This window comes from Delphinus delphis, chromosome 8 (genome assembly GCF_949987515.2).
Source record: "Delphinus delphis chromosome 8, mDelDel1.2, whole genome shotgun sequence".
In the NCBI taxonomy this organism is placed as follows: domain Eukaryota; kingdom Metazoa; phylum Chordata; class Mammalia; order Artiodactyla; family Delphinidae; genus Delphinus; species Delphinus delphis.
In genome coordinates, this window is record NC_082690.1 from 41,608,468 (window position 1) to 41,631,544 (window position 23,077).

Consider the following 23,077-nt stretch of genomic DNA (forward strand, 5'->3'; position numbering starts at 1 on the left):
CCAATGCACAGACCCAGCTGGTTCTAACACTGTGCTATGTTCACCTCAGCAGAGCATGCCCACTGTCACCTCCCATCAGGCCTCCTCACACTTCACTTGTATTGCAGGGGTATATTAACTCAGCATCCCGAGATTAGGCTGTGTCCCACCTGATTATCCTCTACGTTGCTGCTTACGTCTTCCTAGAGCTAAAATCTAATCACAGCAGTCCCCAGAAGATTAGTGGTTCTCAACTGGGATGTCTCCCCAAACTGCCCAGGAGTTTTGAAAAACTGAACCGCAAATGAGACTTACTTAGTCTCTGGCATTGGGGCAAGGGCCTGTGTACTTTGAGAAAGCTCCTCATGGGATTCTGATGATTAAGAGTCATTGCTGTAATGGAACCTCAATGCCTACTGAAAACACCTTAGATTTGTTATTGCGATATTTAAGGCACTAACTTTTGCTTCGAGCCTTATCTCCCTTACTCCTTACATATCCCAAAGTCTGGCGCAAACTGACTACAACAGTTACTGTTTCCTGAATGCCTCCTGATGTGTCATACCTTTCATCAGTCTGCTTTTGTTACCAGGAATACCCTTTCTTCTCCATTTGTTTCTCTCAATTATGCCTTTTCTTCAAGGGCAAGCTTAAATGAGACTAATTTCGATAAAAATACATTTAAAGCACTTAGAATAGCTCTTGAGTGATAATAAGCCCTCATAAATACTAGTGGATGTTGTTATTATGATGATATAAATTTAAAAATTCTATCTCCATGAATCCTTACCTTCCCCTAAGTCAAAACTACTCTCTCCTTCTTTTTTGTTTCCATTGCCCTTTGTTTCTACTCCTTTTAGGGTACTTGTCAGATTCTATTTCATTTTCCAGTTATTTTTGTACCAGCCTCACCTCTCCTGGTAAGTGCATCCTCGTTGATGAATTCTGTGCTGGTCAAGGACCACATCATATTCAAAACCCTATAGTCGGGGCTTCCCTGGTGGCTCAGTGGTTAAGAATCCGCCTGCCAACTCAGGGGACACGGGTTCGAGCCCTGATCTGGGAGGATCCCACATGCCGCGGAGCAACTAAGCCCGTGCGCCACAACTGCTGAGCCGGCGTGCCTAGAGCCCGTGCTCCGCAGCAACAGAGGCCACCCCAATGAGAGGCCCGCGCACCGCGATGAAGAGTAGCCCCCGCTCGCCGCAACTATAGAAAGCCCGTGGGCAGCAATGAACCTCCAACGCAGCCAAAATAAATAAAATTTATAAAAGCAAACAAACAAAAACCCCTCTAGTCCCCACTTAGTCTTGCTCACAGTTATATTCTCAACAAATTTTTACTCTTTTAAATTGAGCTCTAAATGATCCATGTTCATTGCCAATCCAGCCAGAAGCAGATGTTAAGGGGCATTTCCAGCCTTCATGCCCAGCACGTCTTGTCTCAGAGCTGAGCAGCAGAGAAGCCTAAGAGCCCTTTAAATTAAAAGTGGCAAGAGAATTTCCAATCAGAGCGGGGAGAAGAAGACATTAACGTTGTTTGAGTACATACCGTCTGCCAGGACACCATGATCTGCTCGCCCTTGGAACAGCTGTGTGGCGTGGAGCTGCTCTTGCCTTGTCATGTACTCTTCCCTCCCGTTGTTTGCTCAATGTAACATTTACGTCTGACATTTGCTTAGCGCACCTCCCCAGTTGTTTCTGAGCCTGGTAAAGAGGAAACAGTTCACTGGGTGGTAACGCCAGGTACTCAAGATTTTCCTCTGAGAATTCGGGACCAGAGCTGTCGAGCAAGGGCACAATTTGTGACTGATGTGTTAGCAGTGCTCTTTTGAAAAGTGTAACGTACTGTTAAAAGTCAAAATATCTATAATTTGTCCTTACTGTCGGCTAGGTGGCTATTTAAATTGTTTTCGAAGGATGAGTTTCAAAGAGCAGTGGCTTTATCCAAATCCACCCTCCTGGGAGGGGTGACAGTATTGGCCCATGGCATTATGTCCCTGTGAACGGTATCAGAAATGTAGATCCAACTTGCTGGAACAAGGGACAAGAGTGGCTCTCTGGGCACGTGCTCCTATGTTGGAAGGTGACTAGCACTGTGCATAGGGTGGCCATAAACTTACTATTCGAACTGGGACATTCCAAACAACGGAGTAAATTGGGGCTATCTCAGGCAAACTGGGACCTTTGCTATCAGAGCATGGATCACCCCATGGGAAATGGAGTCGAGGCAGCCGCTCTTTTCAACAACAGATAAGCACCGAAAGAGAAGGTGTGAATCCTGAGAGCAAGTACAGAGATCCCTGGATGTGCCGGATTAATCTTGAAGTGACTGAACTATTCAATAAGTCTCTGTACTGCGACCTCACGTAAGAGCAGGCTTCTCAATCAAAAGAGCAAGTCATGCATTGGGTCGGCTGCGGAGAGTCAGGCCTCTTCTTGTAAACACCGCCCTGTGACAATGGGGAGGCGTGGACTCTGCCTGGACACTGAAGCTAACACCGTAACTGGGAGTGTCAGGGGGGGTCGGTCGTCACACTGACTGCATCCGCCATCTTCTGGACTCTCCAGCCAAGGGGTCATCCTAGGGCCTCTCCAAATCCTGACTCCACCTTCAAGGCTCAGTCAGAGGTGAACTGCTCTAGTAAGTATTCTCACGGTCCTTCAAATGCCACCGCTTCCCACTTCCTCAGAACTGCTATACCTCCTCTACTACAGATTTTGAGATTTAAGGGGAAATGCATCACTAGCCCAACTAGAAGGCACCTCTACTTATTTTTAACCCCTGTCACATTGGGAAGTTGTTCAGTCCAGTTGTTCCGCCCTTGGCATATACAGCTGTGCATGGGTAAGTGTTCTTGCACGTGGACTGTTTTGTGTTCCCAAATTGATTGGGCAAATGAACCATTGTCCCTCCTCCACGCACATGACTCAATGATCAATGAATACTTGTTCATTTTGAGAAGATTGTTTTGTATGTAGAACCATCCTGGGTTTGTTCCAAGTGGAAGAGCTATTAACTTCAAAAATTACCTGAGCTTTCCCCTTATTTCTCAACACATTACCCAAAAGCCCTATCCTAGTCTGGTATGGATAATCAGATTGCTTAGAGACACAGCGGCATGGAGTCAATATTTTAGCCGGCAGGGTGATGCTGACAGCCTGAAGTATGCAGTGGAAATGGTATAATCAGTAGAAGCTTTAAAATCCATCAGATCAGAATTGGGGTCCTGGGTCTGGTTTTTACTATGGGGCTTTGGGATTCACTTCCTTTCTGAGCATCAGTTATTTCTAAAATATTGATAATAACATCTGTTTTGCAGGGCTGTTGCGAGGATTAAATGAGATAATATATAAGAAAGCACTTAGCATGAGGCGTAGAACAGAGTAAGTGCTCAGTAAATGTCAGATAATCCTCAAGCTGAATGGGTTCCCTATGTTGTTTTAGGGGATGCCAAATCCTGTAAGCCTAGGACAGAAGATGAGAGTGGTTGTAAGAAAAAGGGGAATAAAGAATCTCAGTGATTACACCTGATGCCAGATGCCTGGAAAGGAGTGTGGTAAAGAATCAATAATCCTGGAGTTTGGATTGGCTTCTCTGGAACCTTTCACTTTAAATGTAATCAGTTGTAAACTGTATCCTCAGCCTGAAAATATTTCAGCAAATTTGAGAAACTACAGAAAAGCGTTTCCCAAAGTTTGGCCCATGGAACACCAGTCGTAAGAGTTAATTCATGAAAAATGGTTCTGATGTCAAGTGTGTTTGTTAAATTCTTCATCACCCTCTTGGGTATGGCCATGCACATTAACATATTAGAGACTATGAAAACTCTGCATTAAATAATACAATAATAATAATAATAAAACTCTGTTTCGTTTTGTTAAACTTATTTGACCATGGAACACTTTCCACATGACATTTGTTTACACTGACTTTACTATTCCAAAAACAAATTTCAGGAAATACGGCTTTAAAATGGTGACTCTCAAACTTTAGCATGCATCAGAATCACCCTGGTGGGCTTGTTAAAATACAAATAGCTGGGACACACCCTCAGCATTTCTGAGTCAGTAGGTCTGGGGTGGGGGCCAAGAATTTATATTTCTAGCAAGTTTCTAAGTGATGCTGATGTTACTGGTCTAGGGACTACACTTTGAGAACTACTGTTATAGAATATAGAAATTCCACCAGGCTCTCTCATGTTATTTCCTAGAACAATGCTTCTCAAACTTGAATGTGCCACCAGTCACATTGTATTGTTTTATAAATAGAGATTCTGATCAGTAGATCTGGGGTGTGGTCTGAGATTCTTCATTGAAAGACAAGGATGCTGTTGGTCCATGGACCCAACTTTGAGAAGTGAACCAATAGAACGTGATACTGCCCAAGCTCTTTTGCTCTCCAAGTAATGAGGCATCCTTCTATCAAAACTTCTGGTAAGTATTTCTGTAAATTCCAAGTTAACCAGAAAAGTAAACTGATTTCCTTTGTCTATCTGGACAAACACAAAATTTCACAGAGGATTTGTGTGGAGCAAGTTTTCTGCTGACATTATCAAGCTAACATAGACTTGAGTAAGAGCCTGTAATCTTTTCTTCGTATGATTTACCGTAAACCTTATAGTCATCTGAATGAAAGCTTGTATTCATTAGCTGTGGGTGACAGGGACCCAACGTAACAATGATACAAATAAGATTTCTCTCTCACAACGAAGTCCAAGATGATGCTACTAGTTCTACTCTAGGAAATCATCAAGGGCCCAGGCTCCTTCTGTTTTGGTGGCTTGTCATCCCTAGAGTGTTACCCTTATGTGCATGGTTCAAGGGCAAGACTCATACGCTGCACTTATTCTTTCTGCTCAGATATTATTGGCCAGAGTCTAGTCATACAGCACACATGGCTAGGTTCCCATGTGCAGAGTTAAAGTTGTATTTCAATGAAAGAAAAAGAAGGGACAATGAATAATCTCTGTTATAGCAATGATACTAATAAATTGTGGAAGGGGAGGGAAAATGGGGGCATGGGGATAGCAATTTGCTTGAGGGACATTCACTTAAGGTATTAAGACACGCTTGTGTGTTACTCTAGACCTGGTGGAAAGTACTGTTGTAAAATACACTTTTTAAATGTTTCCTGGTTTATCTTTCTTTCTCAACAGTAAAAGAAGATAATGACAAAGACAGTAGATGGTTCAGCAGCAAATCTTTATAAACCCGTTAAATGGGTTTCAGGAGTCCTGCAAGGAACCAATTCCTGTGAATAGCAGCCGTTACCGACATGTTCTTCCATTGGTTTGGATAGTGTACAGGAGAGCAGCTTTTCTGGGGGAAATTCTTTGACCATTCAGTTGTAACAACCTGGAATTCAGCCCAATTTGGGCTAGTGGCTTCATTTTTTCAGGACATGCTTAAAGAAATCAAGCTGTGGAACATGCATAGCAATTGTAAGGCACTATTTTGTACAGCACGAGGCTGTAATTTATGGTCAACTCCAGGAGGTACCCTCTTATGCATGGAAAACCTATCCGCCATGAATGGGAAGTCTACTCTGTCGCCATTCCTACTGTACTAGTCCAAGTCCAGAAGGTATGAGGCCAGGCAAATTTTATGCACGGAGAGCTATATTCCAGAATCAAGTTTTTTTGTTTTTACCTTTTTTAATTGAAATATAATTGATATATAATGTTTCAGGTGTACAGCATAGTGATTCAGTTTATATATTTATATATAAACACATATATATATTCTTTTTCAGATTCTTTTCTATTATAGGTTATTCCAAGATATTGAATATAGTTCCCTGTGCTATACAGTAGGTCCTTGTTGTTTACCTATTTTATATATATATAGTGTGTATCTGCTAATCCCAAACTCTTAATTTATCCCTCCCCGCCATTCCCCTTTGGTAACCGTAAGTTTGTTTTCTATGTCAGAATCAAGTTGTGGTAATTGACATGTAAATGAAGATTATTATTAAGAGTCTTGTTTTTAAAAACCTAAGTGTTGTGATATAAATAGCTTTGTCTTTTATTTCCTCAAAGAGCCACATTTGAATGATAGCCAATAAAGTCAAACTTGTTAGATGGTAAAGAATTTCTTGACACAATTAATGTAGATCCACAGAGCTGATTAGAGGATGAATTAGGAAACACGTACATTATGCAAAATGAACTGTTCCTTGGTCAATTTCTCACTTCTCTGACTTAATACAATAGCCCATCTTTAAGAAGTCAATCACTGATCTAATTTATTATAAAATGGATGCAGTCTATTGAGAAAATCAGGTCAAAGTGCTTAGCCATTTTATGAGGGAAAAATCAAACAATGAACAATTATGGGCTATTATGACTGAGAAACAAAATTGACAGTAAGAGAAACCATATAAATGGAGCCTAATGTGGTTGGCTACCAGCTTGGCCTTAAAGGAAACAGGGTGGTGACATTTTCTTTTTAAAAGGGTACCTTTTTCTAAGGACGTCTTGTCTTATAAACTTCTGAGGACACGAGCTGGAATGCAATCCTCTAGCTGGAACATCTCCTGTCTCCTGAGTGGAAACTTTCTAACTTCCATGCCACTCTTTTTCATTACAAAAAAGCAGATTATGTGTACTTATTTTCTCTAATGAGGTCCACTGGGGATCGGCATCTCCTAGGCAGATTTCCCTAGTGAGGTATGGTTCTACTCCTTCCCAATGCAGCTGGTATCACTCAACGTTATTAAATTGTGAGAAAGCTCCTCAGATCACCGTGGAGAGTGTTCTAAGTAGTGGAAATTCTAGGATTCCTCAGGCCTGACATGTGTCTCTGGTGACCTACTTACCATAAGTAAGTCTTTCACATACTCCCTTTGAACTGTGATAAAAAGTAGGCTACACAAAAACTGACGGGTATGGCCTATCAAATCAAATCCCAAACCAGACCCTGATGTTAAAATCCTGAAACGGAGGGGACTTATCAAGTTAAATTTTACACGTGAGGATACTGAATTCTTAGTGACCAGAGAAAACCCAGACTTCTGTACTTGGCATGACAATAGTTTCATTAGAAGGCAATGCAGGTTAAATAACTTCCTTATAGGTTAATATTTAACCAATACATAATGCTTAAAATGGAAAGAAGCACAGTTTTGAAAGCACTCTTCTTCTTTTAAGCCTTTTGGAAGGACACCTGGGATTTATTTAAGTACAAGTTTTAAGCCTTCTTACCATTTATATTAAATACCAAAAGGAATAAACAGCATGTGGGAAAATAAGTGTGTGCTTCCTAGCACTTGCCGTAAGTCACTTTTTCTATTGCCCTTCACAGGGTAATATTTTCAGAGGACAATGTTGAATATGTGGGTAGTGACATTTATGTCAGTTAAGCCCCAACAGTGAAGCCCAATTACCTGATTTCCTGAGGATCTTCCTTACCTTTCATTCTATGAGAACAGACAGACAATATGTACAATGCACGAGTGACTCAATCACACCACCAACCAGTGGCCTGCAGTGTGGAAATGCACCCACAACCTGCCAGCTCAGGAGTCAGGCCCTCCCTCAAGTGGCTGGGAGGCTCAATGGTTTGCAACATGCATCCCAGCGTTGCAACTGAACTTGGTTTTCAGCTGTGGGACTTTGGGCAAGTTGCTTCATCTGTCTAAGCCTCAGTTTTTTTCAGCTAAAAAATGGGGTAATACAACACCTGCCTCGTAGGGTTGCTGTGCAGGGTAAATGGGGTAATTTATGAGTGAAACTCACTTAGCGTGGGGCTTGCCTCCATGAAAGTTAGATTCCCTTGTTGTTACATTTATTACTATGACTACTTTCAACAAAATTAACTAGACCATTGTGATGTGAGAACTCATTTTCTTACCTTTTTAAAATATGACTTAGAAGAAAAGGTTAAGAGCAAGAATCTAGTTAAAGGGACCAAACTGAACTAACCTAACCTAGCTCTTATCATTTCACCCCCTCTTTTTAACCCCATCTTTGCCCCACTGCCAAATGGCAGAAAAATGGAGCCTCCGTGGACAATTTTTCCAGGATAATTTACAATTTAATATACAGTCCTAGGACAGTATATCCTCAGTAGGGCCCTCCAGGAACTGGACATGGGGAAGGGAAGATGAGAGGAGGGGACTGCAGAAAATTCTATTCCCAACTTAACAGCCCTGAAGAAAGGGGAAGAGCCTGGAGATGATAGATGGATAGACAAAGTGAGTGACATATGATAGGGGCCCTCACTTGGTACCCATCTACTGCTCTACCCAGCATGCTTTATTTTTTTGGTCAGAAGCCTGAGTGTTTTGCCAAAATCAAGGCAACAGCTGCTTCACTAACTGCCGCCCTCCTACCTGACGATTATTGGCCTGAATCAATAACCACCCCCAAGAAAGTTACTGAGGTAGTAACGAAAGCCATACAGGATTCCAAATTTTAAGAACTTTCTGGGATACGGATGTGATTTCCCATTGTCTGAATAAATGTTTCTGGAGACAGTGTAGTTGAAACTTGACACTACTATTGGATTTTGAGCAAATCGTTTAACTTCTCTTACTCTCAGTTTCTTCATTTGTAAAATGGAGATTATACATGAAGTCTTCTTAGGGAAATAAATGAGATTATGTATGTGCAGTTATAAAGGTCTCACCAGGAAACAGCTGGCATATGCATACGTACTCATACAAAGTGCTAATTGAGGAGAGTCGAGGAGAGGAACTATTTACAATGATATGGGCAGCTTTTCAAGAACATCAACAGGGGATGATGTAGTATCCGAGGGCAGGCAATGGGGAGGAGGAACATTCCTGCCTCTATGCCTGGAAAGGCAATAAGAAGGAGTGTTTACCAGGACCCTGAAGAGGGCTGCCCGACAGAAGCTGTGACTTTCTTAGAGGGATGCAGCTAACCTGTAGGGACTTAGTAAGGAGAGTACCAGAAAAATGAATTCCTGACCTCCTTCACCTCTGTCCTAGGATCGACCTCCTTCCACTATCTCCAAACCTCAAAACCAATTGGAGGCCCACTGAAGCATTCTATACAGGACAGCCTTCTGGGGCCCAGAACAGGATGGAAAAAGTGGGAAAGGGGATCTGAGGGGGAAATGGAAGACAAGTGGAGAACGCTTTCAGGCACATAGTATTTTGCCTGGCGCCTAGGTGGTATGTAATTATAATTATTATGGCAAAGAAAAGAATACACAGACCAGGTTTCAAATTCTAGCTCTACCTTTGTGGGCGTGAGTGGCAAATAATCCAAGAATTTTTCAGAAATGTTCAAAGCTTTATAAATGTAGACTTTCTGAACATTTTCAGAAATGTATTTCAGTTGTCTGCTTATTGTCAAGAGGATTCTTCCGATAATATTGTCTCGTATGCTCAGTGGTACATGTTTCAAGCACAATCTTAACTGTATTGCTTCAGCTTTCTGGGAAAAGACCCTAAGTGTGGTCGATCTGGGATTTAATGGTAATTCCACTGACACCCAGTTCATTTGGGTTCCCTTTGTCCTGAAGTGTCAAGCTTTTCTAGGGAGTCCTTCTTGGGTCCATTAATGAAACAAGTATTCAATTCAGAGTCTTCAATAAATGCCACGTGTGTGGAGAATGTACCTTTTCCCAATCCAAATGACAAAAAGACATTATTTATGATGGTGATACAATTTTGCATATAAATAATCTAAAAGCAGGATGTAGCAGTAGTTGGGTAAATTGATATTTAAAAACTCTATTTCTTGTAGGCCAGCCGTCTTTCTCAAGACGGGTCCCTCTCATTTTGACTATACAATTTCAAAGGACTTTTGAGAAAATCTCCTCTCTTCAGTTGTTCCCAGTCATTCGAATGTAAATTCTGAAACTGCTGTCTCCCCAGTCACAGAGATAACTGACATTAAAAATGAAGTATTTGAAATCAACTAAGAACAGGAAAACGTAAATTTTAAAAAATAACAAACTTCACATATAGATGACTTTCTTGAACACCTGTCTTGACAAAACTTAGTGTTTGGCAGGGACCATGACTTTCCCTTTTTGTAAATTTAGTGTTTGTTTTTATCATGTACTCAAAGAATCAAACAAGACATAATGAAAAACCAGCTCTCCCTACAATTCCCTTTCTCAAGAGGCAACCACTTCGAACTCCTCTGGTAGTTTCATTTGGTATTTACCTCCGTATCTGTAAATAACACTCTTACAGTAGTACTGATGTTTCAGCTTTAGATATTATCTATTTTCTCACAACTCTGAAAAGCGAGGATTTAGCTCTTTTACACAGCCTTCACAGAGAATATTTCTCCCCACCACACCCACATCTTCGAACAGAGTTGTAATACATTCTCTGTTAAAGTTATGTTTTGTGTTTTTATTATTATCACTTGACACATATTATTCCCTGCAAGGAAAATGGCACACTGTACTTGTATTTCTTTTATCAATGGTTTGTGCTTGAAGGTATCCCTTCTTGGTACCTTCTGTTCTCCTGCCCCCATTTGGACTGCTTACTCTCTAGGACTGCTGCACAACTGGGACCCTGGCATTTGGCATTTTCTTGGGATTCACCTCTCCTGTGTTGGATCCCTGCTTTCCTGGATCCCATGTCTACTTCTTCCTAGGTTTACTCCTTAATTGTGATGGAGCATTCCTCCCAAGCTTTCTAAGAGAAGGAACATAGGAAGTATATGTTTTGAGCTCTTATATATCTTAAAATGTGTTTATTTTATGCTTTCATCTGATTGATAGTTTGGCTAGGTATCAGGTTCTAAGTTGGATGTGTTTTACTTCGGAAGTTGTAATGCAGTGCTCCACTGTCCTCCAGCTTTTGTTGTTGCTACTGGGCAGTTAGATGCAACTGCAATTGAATGTGATCCCTTCCTTACCTTTTATTTATTCATTTTTTATCTCAAAAAGCTGTTAGGATCTCCCTATTCCTTTCAGTGTTCTAAAATTTTACAATTTAGATATGTCTTGGCTTAAGTCTGTTTTCATCTGCTGTACTAGGTATTCAGTGCTGTACTGGGCAATCCTTCTAATTTGGAAACAAATACCCTTCAATTCTGAGAAATTCTGTTGTATTATTACTTTGATTTTTTTCCTTCTCCTTGAACCCGCTATACGAATCCTTAATTTTATTATTTTTTCTATTTTCCTTTCTTTTTGTCTTTTTGTTCTACTGTTTGTTCCATGAACATTCCTTTTTCCGTGGCATTCTATTCTTGTTTTATGGATGCGCTATCTTTTAAAAATTTTTTATTTGAGAATATCAGGTGTTTTTAGTTATCTTGTACTACTTGCATTCTCTTTCCCCTAGGCACATTTTTCAGTTAATTTTAATCTACTAACTCAGTCATAAAGAGTTAAATAAAACAAACTTATTGGTAATAAAAGTATGGTTATCAGCAACAATTACTCCAACAAAGAAACTCTTAAGAGGACCAGTGCTGGTCAGCATGTTTCCTAAATTCTTCAACAGAATACAGAAGTCATTAAAGTGGATATTAATTAGAAGATGGTGAGAAATTATCTCTATATACATTGAAAACATAAGAGGGTAAAACATATTTAAGATACATAATAAATAATATTTTACACAGAGGGAATCAAAATAGAGTAAATGCTGAGGATTTGGTCCACTCAGCTTTTCTTTTTTGGAAACTGTTACCTTCTTCACACTGTCATCTGCAATAATTTCATCAGTCCCTACCACATATATGACTTTGTTCACCCCTCACTCTTTACCAGTCTGGGGTGAGAACCTGATCTAAGTTGATCTAATCACAATTCTTTCCTGAGAAATTTAAAAACTGAAACTGAAAAAAAAGAAACTAGTGTCTTTCTGGACACCTGAACTGTAAACTATAGAAATTGCGAGGGTTTAGGAACCATGTTTCCTGCCAGGTAAACCTTAGAAGCAGAGGACCTCTGCAGCAAAACACTGCACAGATATACAAGCAGGTGCACAGAGAAAAGCAATGGCAGGAGAAGGAGACAGAGTCTCAGAGGCATCAAAATCAGCTGTTCCTGACCCCAGTCAAATCTCTGTCCTGGGGATCTCAGTAAAAGTCCCCCTTTGTCTTAAGTTAGTTTAAGCTGGTCCCTCTCTCTAGTACCATAAAAAACTCCTAATTAATATGTTCAGTTTACTTGATGCTTTCTGTGAACTAGGCAATGGACTAATGTTCTAGATACTTTATCTCATTAAATCTTCACAACAAACTGTGAGGTTGGAAATATTATTTTACACATGAAGAAACTTTTGAGATCTAACTACGGTATAAAAGATGCTATCTAGATGTTCCACAGGTGTCTCAAATCAACATGTCTGAAACACAGCCGTTTCTCCATCTGTATAATGGTGAAGGCTATTTTCACAGCCTGAACTGCTTTTCTCCCTACATACATCTAACTCCTTCTAATCTTGAGGTGTCAGCTTAAATGTTCTCCGAGAAGACTGTCCTGCCTACTCAATCTGAAGTAGTTTCTCCAGTAGCAGCACCCTATTACTATTTTCTTCACCAACACTGTAATTACATAGTTAATATTTTGTTTAGTTCTTTTCTTTTGCATCCTCCTATATTAGACTATGAACTCCAGTTCATACCAATATTCTTTGCCATTACAGACCCTGCATCTAGCATAGTCCCTGGCACAGGGGAGGTGCTCCATAAATGTGTTTGGATAAATTAAAGCTTTCTAAATATTTCCCTTCATGTATCCATGAGGCTATATTCAACAACTTTCAACACCTATTTACTGAACCACTGATACATGCAGGGCACTCTGCTAGGCCTTTTGAGACACAGACAAAGATACAGCTTCTCTCCTGCAGGCATTCACAGTATAGCATAAGACTAGGACAGGGAAATAATTATAAGGCACAGGGAGAGATGTTACAACAGAGATATGAACAAAGTATGGTAGTTACAAAGGAGGAAGTAATTGACATATGATCCAGGAAGTTAAAGTGAGGAAAAGAAAGAAAGGAATCGCCAGGGTTCAAATAGTCAGATTCTTTATAATGCCTTTATTCTAATATAGCTTTTCCCTACACCCTCTTCCAATTTACAAGATCTGGAGCAGAAGTCACAGTAAATATCTTCTCAAGTAGTGCAATATGAAACCATATAATTGTCTTGAATTTTACGATCATCCCTATCACTTGGCTTATCTCCATATCAGTCTGTAAAAACACTGAGCCTGGCTGCCTGCCTCGGCCCGGGCCTCCATTACAGGTCAGACCTTTTTCCCTTCCACACTGCCAGATCTGCTTTTCCTGATGCTGAGATTAGAGGACAATGGCTTTTGATCCCTTTTAACACTCAAAGGATAATGTTGCTCTTTCAAGACACTGTCCCAAGTGTTCTCACTACAATGGGTGGTTTCTTGGACAGTTACCTATCCGATGCCTGTCTTCTCTCCCACTGATCTGTAACTAGGTACCCCACCCCAATACGGCTTAGGGACTATTCCTCTAGTTATGATCCACCACGATAGAGTTCTTTTTTCTCTATCTCCCCTACATCTTTGTTATGTGTCAGGAACATTTTACAGAAAACCTTTCTTTGGGGTTTGCAAGTGTATGTTTGTGAATGACTGGGGTTGATTTAAGGAAAACAAAGGGTTTTGGCAAACCACTAGTAAAACTCACAAAAGATGCAACAGGAGGAAAGGTACAGATATTACGTAACTGCGTACTTTTTAAATCTTAGCATTTTAAATATTTATCACTATCACCATGTAGTTGTATCAGTGATCCTAGAAATCAGACACACACACCCCATCAAAACAACAACAACAAACCAACTTTCCTCAGAAGACCCTACTGAAATAGAACGGACAAAAAGAAAAAGTCTTATGTCCTGGCTTTAAAGAACTATGAAATGAAAAAAAAAAAAAGAGCAATTTCAAAATTAAAGCACTTTCATTCTATCCAAAAGCCTGCTTCAGATGTACCCACCTGAGGGGCCAGCTGCATATTGTAAGCCCCAGCTCTGGCTGCAGACAGAATTCCATCTTTGCCATTTACTACTTTATTATCCTTGGACAGGTTACTTAGCTCTGTGCGTTTAGTTCCCACATCTGTAAAATGGATATACACATTAGAATTATCGCACAGGCTTGTCATCTGAATTAAATAAGACAATGCATGTACAGTGCTTAAGAATATTTGACACTGCATCAGTATAATTACTCTTAACCTTAATTTCCTTTCAACACTGCGGCTAACGTCAAGTATCTGAAGGGCACTGAAAAATCCTTAAAGTGAAACTATCTGACTAAATGAAACGCTACTTGAGGGCACCCTCTATCTCTAAATACAGGCATAGAGATGGAAAAACAAGTAGTCAGAACTCCAACATGGATGGGGCAAATTCCCTCCTACTTTGCATTCTTCAAGGTGCCTTGCAGAATGCTAAAGCCTTGCAAGTAGATGGCGTCCTGGAATTTGAGCTCGTGGTCATCTGTAAAGACACCCTCCCCACCCTCATCCCCACCAGGGAGCTATAGGCCTGGGTCTCCGCCAGCTCTAAGTTACTACCTCCAGTTATCTCCAAAACGTCCCTCCTCTCCCGTTACCCTGCCCTTCTGCAGCCGGACCTCCTCTCACTCGGGTCTTCTACCCCGAGCGCTGCTCACTGGCCGCAACCCAACGCCCCAGGAAGGCTCCTCGAGCCCCGGCGCCTCGGCCGGGCCGGGCCGCCCCACTGCGCATGCTCCCCGCCGAGCGGGTGCGGTGCTCCGGGCCGGGCGCGGTTCCCGCTCAGCCGGGAAGGCCTTAGCCACGCAGCGGCAGGAGCGCGCGTCCCGGGGCGGCGGCGTCCTGGAGACCCCCGAGAGATGGAAGCTGCGGCGCCGGCGGCGGCCGAGGCGGCTGGGCACGAAGAGCTCGGTGGGTGCTGGGCGCGGGCGGGGGCGCTGGCCGACGTGGCGCAGGGATGCGCGTCCGCGGGAAGCGCCGAGGCCCCGAGCCCGCGCTCGGCCTCGGCCGGGGGTCTGGGGGCGGTGCGGGCGCCCGCGCGGCCGCCCACCCTGCCCCACGCGTCAGGGTTCGCGTTTCCTGTCCCTAGACAGGGAGAAACGCGGAGTGGGTTTCCGGTCGTTGTTGGGGTTTCTTGGGGGTCAGGGTTCTTGGGGTTGGGGGTCTGGCGTAGGTTTGAACGTAAAACCATCAAAGCAGACCTCCCTGGGACATTTGGTTTGAGCCGAGGCTTAGGAGGTGACTGACCTCCGAGTCAGCACCTGCACAGGAACGAGTTGTCCGATATGAGAGCTGGGTCAGGCTAAAAGCTAGGCCCTACAGAGGGCGTCAAAATGTACGTGTGTGTGTTTGTGTGCGCGCGCGCGAGCGCGCGCTGACGGTTGTCGTGCGCTGGTGTACGTTTCAAAGGCAATGCAGAGCCTTCGCAGACTCTTAACTGTTTTTTTTCCAACGATGCTTTAAGGAAGTTGCCATGGTTTGGCCTTTCAGACACGGCAGCCCTGTTCAGAGTCCCTGGTGAATCCTTAATTTACCGTCTGCCACCCCAGGAGTGGCGAGTGGGACGTGCTGACCAGACTGAGATACGACGTGTAGTTGGCTCACTTGGCAGAGTTTGTTTGCCTGCTTTCCTCTGGTGTCTTGTCTCCTTGGCGACAGGGAATGCGAAACGTTGTTTATGGTTTCCCTCTGTCAAAAGTAAAACAAAAATAGAGATCGAGGTAGTAATAATATTGTTCCTCCCAGTTAGATGCATTGTATTAGGAATATTTGTAATTCGCTGCTAAATGATTAAAAAAGAAGTTGAGCTTTAAAGAAATACTTTATTATAGTAACAGATTGCTGTCCTGTAATAATGTGCAGGGCACTTTGCAGTTGATTTCTTTCAAGTCACAGTAATGGTAGAAATAAACGTAACATGTTATTGAATGTTTGCTGTGTCGAGCAGTGTAAGTGCTTTACATATGTTTTGTTTCCTTTAATCCTCACAACAATGGGGAGGTAGGTGCAATTATTATCCCTGTTTTATAGATAGAATAATTTTAAGCTCATTAATGGCAGTACCCAGATAGGAATCCAGGTTTATCTGTTTTAAATTCGAGGTGGGAATTTACCAGAACTCCAACATGGATGGGGCAAATTCCCTCCTACTTTGCATTCTTCAAGGTGCCTTGCAGAATGCTAAAGGTGGGAAAATGTGCATTCTCATGCATTGCTGGTAAAAGCAGTATAATATACTTATCCTTAAAAATGCACACATCGTTTGACTCAGCATTTCTACTTCTAGAAATATTTCCCAAGGAAATAAGTCATGTAACATATCAATAGATGTTCATTACGTTATTTATAAATGTGAAAAGCTGGTGACTATCTAAATGTCCAATTAAAGGAAATTGTTTAGGTAAATTGTGATATAGCCATGTAGTCATATACTGAATAGCCCTTTAAAGTCATGTGGGAAGATGTTCACCATATGTATTTTTACTAACTGAAAAAGTTTTCTAAATTATTTTAATTTTTTAAAGTTATGTCTCTTCATTAATTCAACACATATTTGTGGAGCTTCTCCTATGTGCTAGGCACTGCTTTAGGCATTTGGGATACAACTGTGATACATTTGTGAACAACACAGATCAAGATTCCTGCTCTCATGGAACTTATATTCTAGTAAGAGGAAGCAGACAATGAACAGTAAAGACAATTATCAGTTAATTTAAAGTACATTAGGCTAAAAGTGCTATGGAAAAAAGAGCAGAGTAAGGGAAATCCGGAGAGAGCGTGGGAGTTAGGCAGTTTATAGCATTTTATAAAGTAGTCAGAATGGGCCTTATTGAATAGGTGGGACTTGAGCAAAGGCTTGGAAGAGGTGAGGGAATTAGTCAAGTGGATATCTGAGGAAAGACTCTTCTAGGCAGAAAGAACAGCTGGAGTAAAGACAGAAGTAGTGAGGAGGGCAAGGAGGCTGAAGCAGAATGATCAAGGTGGTGATGAGGCCAGATTATGTAGGACAGCGGTCCCCAACCTTTTTGGCACCAGGGACTGGTTTCGTGGAAGACAGTTTTTCCACCCGGTGAGTGCGGGGGGTGGGGTGGGGGGATGGTTCAGGCAGTAACGGGAGCGATGGGGAGCGGCATATGAAGCTTTGCTTGCTCACCTGCCGCTCAACTCCTGCTGTGCGGCCTGGTTCCTAACAGGCCGTGGACCGGTACCGGTCCACAGCCTGGGGGTTGGAGGCCTCTGATGTACGGTCTTACAGTTCCATGTGAAGCCTTTGGCTTTTGCTCTGAGAGAATGGGGAGCCAGTGCAGGGTTTCAGCAGAGGAGAGACATGATCTGACTTAGATTCTAAAAGGATCATACTGTGTGACGAGTGCACTGTACGGGGCTAAAGTAGAAGCAGGGTATTTCAGCAATTCAGGAGACAGGTGTACATGTCCTTCACAGCAGTAGTGGTAGCAGCAGTGGGAGTGGAGAGAAATGGTTAGACTCTGGATATATATTTAAAGTAGAATGAGAATGATTTCCTAACAGATTAGATGAGGGGTGAGAGTGAGACAGAGACAAGGATAACTGCAGGGACCTGAGTGTCTAGAAGAATGAAATTGCCATCAGATGAGATGTTGTGGTTGTTGTACAATACGTCTACAGATTCTCTGATGTTTCTGTCGTCAAGAGGAGGAACTTAATTTCCTTGCTTTTGAGTGTGGGCTGTATTTAGTAACTTGCTTCTATTGAATAGATTATGGTGGAAGTGATGATGTTTGACTTCAAAGCTAGGTCCTAAAAGGCATTGTGCCAGGCTCTCGTTTTTGGATTAGTTGCTTGGGGAGAGGCAGCTGCCATGTTGCAAGGATACTCAAGAATTGTAAGGAAGGGCCCACATTGCCTAGAACTGAGGCATCCTGATGGCAGCGATAAGTTGTTACACAGTAATCCATAGCCAGTTGAGATGGGTTAAGCCAGGAAGAGCAGATTTGGTGGTGAAGATGAGGAGTTCAGTTTGGGGCATGCTGAGTTTGAAATGTCTATTAGATATGAAAGTGTAGATGTCGAGTAGGCAGGTGGATTTATGTCTAGAGTTAGGGAGATGTCTCGGCTGGAGATATGAATTTGGAAGTCATCATCATGAAGATAATATTTAAAGCCATGGGACTGAATGAAAATATACTGGAGTGAGTGTATGTGTTTGTGTATACTCTAAAATGTTGCCAGCAGTAGTTTCTAGGTGATGAGGTCATTTTATTTTCAAAAATGTTGCTTATCTTTATATTTTCTGATTTTCTACAATGACCAAATATTATTTAATTTAAAAAAGAATTTAAAAAATGGGGTGTCTGTGTGAAAAGCACTGGTAGAGTTGTTAAGATACAGGTTTCCTTAAGGTCTGCACATTATTTCAAAGAGGATGGGGACCTCTGGAAGGTGAGCGAGTGAAGCTTCATCTCCCACTCCCCATCGCTTTAATTACCTCCTGAACCATCGCTGCACCCTCCCCCTCCCAGTCAGTGGAAAAATTGTCTTCCATGAAACCGGTCCCTGGTGCCAAAAAGGTTGGGGACCACTGCTGTAGTGAATTTAGCAGTTTCCTGATTGTTGCACATTTAGGTTGTTTCCAAATTTTCAGTATAGTGGTTTTTTTTTTTTTTTTTTTTTTTTTTTTTTTTTTTTGCAGTACGCGGGCCTCTCACTGTTGTGGCCTCTCCCGTTGCGGAGCACAGGCTCCGGACGCGCAGGCCCAGCGACCATGGCTCACGGGCCCACGTGTCCCCTGCATCGGCAGGGGGACTCTCAACCACTGCGCCACCAGGGAAGCCCCAGTATAGTGTTTTGATTAAGATCTTTGTGCAGAAATCCTTTTCTCCATATACTGGATTTGCAGAAGTGGAATTACTCGGTGAAAAGGATAAACATTCTAAAGGTTTCAATACATATTGCTAAATGAATGTGATTTTTCTCTATTCTGACAACAGGTGGAAATTTAGGTTGATTTTAGGTTAGAAAATTCAGGTTGAAACAATTGCCTGGGCAACATAAGAGAGCATAAAAAGCACTGCCTAAGAATGTTCCAATTGTATGCACCATTAATGTATACATATGGTGTATAATGTATGGTTTATAATATTGAATGAAGCTAGTACTTCTTATTCATTTATATTTTTCTATTTGTAAATAGAAATAATTTTGTCTAGGTAGTTTGATATCCATTGATTAATAATTTATTTTTTAAGGCATTGTTAATTCTTTTTTTTAACTGAAATATAGTTGCTGTACAGTGTTAAATAAGTTACAGGTGTACAATATAGTGATTCACACTTTTTAAAGATTATATTCCACTTATAGTTACTATAATATATTGGCTATATTCCCCACATTGTACAATATATCCTTGTAGCTTATTTTATACCTAATAGTTTGTACCTCTTAACTCCCTACTTCTTTATTGCCCCTCCTCCCTTCCATCTCCCCACTGGTAGCCACTAGTTTGTCCTCCATATCCGTGGGTCTGCTTCTTTTTTGTTATATTCACCAGTTTATTGTATTTTTTAGATTCCACATATAAGTGATATCATACAGTATTTACATTTCTCTGTCTGACTTATTTCATTTAGCATAATGACTTCCAAGTCCATCCATGTTGTTGCAAATAGCAAAATTTCATTCTTGTTTATGGCTGAGCAGTATTCCATTGTGCAATCTACAAAGTCAGTGCAATCGCTTTCAAAATACCAATGACGTTTTTCACAGAACTAGAACAATTACATTTAAAATTTGTTTGGAAACACAAAAGACCCCAAATAGCCAAAACAGTCTGGATACAAAAGAACAAAGCTGGAGGAATCACAGTTCCCAACTTCAGATTATACCACAAAGCTACAGTAATTAAAACGGTATGGTACTGGCACTAAAGCAGATACAGATCAATGGAACAGAAAGAGAGCCCAGAAATAAATCCACACACTTATGGACAATTAATCTGCGACAAAGGAGGCAAGAATATACAATGGAGAAAAGATAGTCTCTTCAATAAGTGGTGCTGGGAAAACTGGATAGCTGCGTGTAAAAGAATGAAATCAGAACATTCTCTAACACCATATAAAGCATTGTTAATTCTTAACTATAGTAATCACAAGCATTTTTCAGAGCTGTCCAATTCAATATTTGGCCAAAGGCAAGACATTGGCAAGTAATAGACTTTATGTGTAATGTAAGTTGGATTTTGTAATTTTTAATTACTTTGCATGAGTATTCCTGTTTTATTTCATATGTTCTTACCTCTATTAAAGCTTATCCAATGTTAGGTTTTTAAGTATTTGTCTCCTTCACTAGTCTCAATTTCCTTCTGTCTGGCATAACATATTTTGTCTGTATGCATACTCAGTATTATAGCACCGTTTGTAGTGCATAAGTGCTCAGAATTATTAATTATTAGTAGTAAATGAATTAAATTAATGTCAGATTTATATTTTAAAATCCTGTAAAGCAAAATTTTTTTCTAATATTTCATTATGTAGGAAGGGGAAGAAAACTAATATTTATTGATTACTTATTATGTGCCAAGGACGAGGCTCTATGCTTCATATATATTATCCCATTTCACTGTCACAAAACCCCCGTGAGGTAGAAATTACTACTCTCATTTTCTACATGAAAAGATAGCCCCAGAGGAATCCTGGGTAAAATATAAATCAGATCATGTCATGCCTCTGCACAAAACTTTACTCTTGTCCAGCATGGTAGCCTTTAGCCATATGTGTATCTGATCTGAAATATGGTTTGTCTGAATTAAAATATGCTGTAATTGTAATATACACTCTGGATTTCTAAGACTTAGTATGAAAAATAGAATGTAAAATATCTTGTTAATAATTTTTATATTGATTACATTATCATTGAAATGATAATATTTTGGATATATTGGGTTAAGTAAAATGTTATTAAAATTAATTTTACTTGTTGCTTTTTTGCCTTTTGCTTTTTGATAATGGCCACCCTACCATGTATGAAGTGACATTTCATTGTGATTTTGATTTGCATTTCATGATGATTAGTGATATTGAGCATCTTTTCTGTTGGCCATTTGTATGTCTTCTTTGGAGAAATGTCTCTTCAAATCTTTAGCCAATTTATTAATCAGGTTATTAGGTTCTCTTTTTATTTGTTTTTGTTTTTCTTGCTCTTTAGTTGAAGGAGTTCCTTATGTACTTTGGAAATTAACCCCTTATCAGATATATGGTTTGCAAATACATTCTCCCATTCCTTAGATTGACTTTTCACTCTGTTGATTGTTTCCTTTGCTGTGCAGAAGCTTTTTAGTTTGATGTAGTCCCACTTACCTATTTTTGCTTTAGTTAACTGTACTTTTGGTGACATATTCATGGAATCATTGCCAAAACCAATATCTAAACCTTTCCTCCTATGTTTTCTTGTAGAAGTTTTACAGTTTCAAGTTTACATGTAAGTTTTTAATCCATTTTGAGTTGATTTTTGTGTATGGTATAAGATAAAAATCCAATTTCATTCTTTTGTATGTGGATACCCAGTATTCTGAGCACCATTTGTTGAAAACACTGTCTTTTCCACATTGTGTATTCTTGGCACCCTTGTTGAAGATCAGTTGCATAGACTGATTTCTGGGCTCTCTATTCTGTTCTGTTGGTCTGTATGTCTGTCAATATGCCAATATCATAATGCTTTAATTACAGAAGACCTTAAATATCCCAAAGAATTTTGAAAAACAACAAAGCTGATCACACTTCCTGATTTCAAAATATATTACAAAGCTAAAGAATCTTTCAGTATCTTAAAGCATAACTTTACTCTTGTGAAAAACTGTTGTGCTGAGTTCCAAATAGCACTGGGATAATGGCAGCTGCCTAAATCCTAATCTCTTCACATATCCTCCCCCAAAACCTGTTAATTCAACAAGGAGCACAAGTAAACACATTCATGAAATTATTCTTATAGCATTAATAGGAGACCAAGGATACCACAAACTTCAAATAATCTGTAAATAGAAAAATAAACAAAATTTCAAACAGAGCTCCTGTCACTGCTGCAAATATGGAGAATGGAAGAGGAGTCTTTAGAATCTCTGTGCAAAAGAGGAGAGGGGAGCAAGAGGCTTGGAAGAAGCACAGTGAAAATCTCCCTTAGAAAGAGAAAATCTAAACTAAAGCGTTAAAAGTCTAAACAGAGGTCAGGTCGGGGAGTTGGTAATTCACAGGGAAGGAACACAGGGTATTCCTGTATTCCAGGAATACAGGGAAGGAATTTGAACATTAGCAGGAATAGAGGAGGCAGCCTTAGCAAAACATTGCCTCTGGAGGAGAAGGAGATAAAAAAGCAGTGGAAATGCCCCTCAGATCCCTGGAAGTAAAGAGAAGAAGGAAAGTAACAGGGGGGAAATTGAAGATTCTGCAGAAATGGAAAAGAACCAGAAGACATGCCAGTTACTCCCTATGACCCCTGATAACTCAACATCATCCATTAAATAAACTGAACTTCACTGTGCTAACAGAAGGAAATACTGTCAAACTAGGATCCCTGTCAATGAAATGCCTAGCAATAGGAGAAATCATAAATAAAGAATAAATTACAAGGTGCCTAAGGGAAATATTGAAATGAAAATTTAAGTCATTGAATTTCAAAGAAGAATTTAAATGAGGTAAAGACAGACAGTAAAAGGGTTCTAGAGAAAGTAGTTGAAATGGAAGACAGACAACAAAGATCCAGCATGTAATAGAATCTCTCAAAAAGAAAAACAAAATATTTGAACCAAACAAATGCTTAAAGATACAATCCAAGAAAATTTTCCAGAAATAAAAAGAAAACCTAAATCTGTATATCAAACAGACCTACTTTGTACCCTTTTGACTCAGACTGCTCAACCCTAAGACATATAATAAAACCATTAGACTTTTAAAACAAGGGAAGATTCCTCAGGACCTCAAGCGAAAAGAACAAATTATGTAATGGCTGAGAAAATTAGTCTGACATAAGACTTCTCAAGAATAGCATACAAGGTAAAGTAAGAGTAGAGCAGCATTTTCCAAGAAACTCAAGGGTAGAAAGTATGAGCCAAGGATGTTCTGTCTAGCTGTCCTTCATATCAAGGCTATAGAATATAGTTTAAAACATACAAAAATTC

General features: G+C 40.5%; 1 protein-coding gene and 1 long non-coding RNA gene across 3 annotated transcripts in view; one reads left to right on the plus strand and one right to left on the minus strand.

Moving 5' to 3' along the window:
• Window positions 1–1,536: 1,536 nt before the first annotated feature.
• Window positions 1,537–14,594, minus strand: LOC132429031 (uncharacterized). Its single transcript, XR_009520271.1, has 3 exons — window positions 14,491–14,594; window positions 13,909–14,030; window positions 1,537–1,685 (listed from the first exon to the last, which is right to left on the minus strand). It is a non-coding gene; the product is annotated as an uncharacterized lncRNA (long non-coding RNA).
• Window positions 14,595–14,679: 85 nt separating this feature from the next.
• SLC36A4 (solute carrier family 36 member 4) overlaps window positions 14,680–23,077 on the plus strand; it is a 45,891-nt gene continuing 37,493 nt past the window's right edge. The window contains exon 1 of one of the 2 annotated variants that reach the window (XM_060018111.1): window positions 14,680–14,841. In XM_060018111.1, the coding sequence (XP_059874094.1) occupies window positions 14,790–14,841 (52 nt within the window). In that variant the 5' untranslated portion in view covers window positions 14,680–14,789. The remainder of the gene's footprint in view (window positions 14,842–23,077) is intronic. The other variant, XM_060018113.1, reaches the window with a different exon arrangement.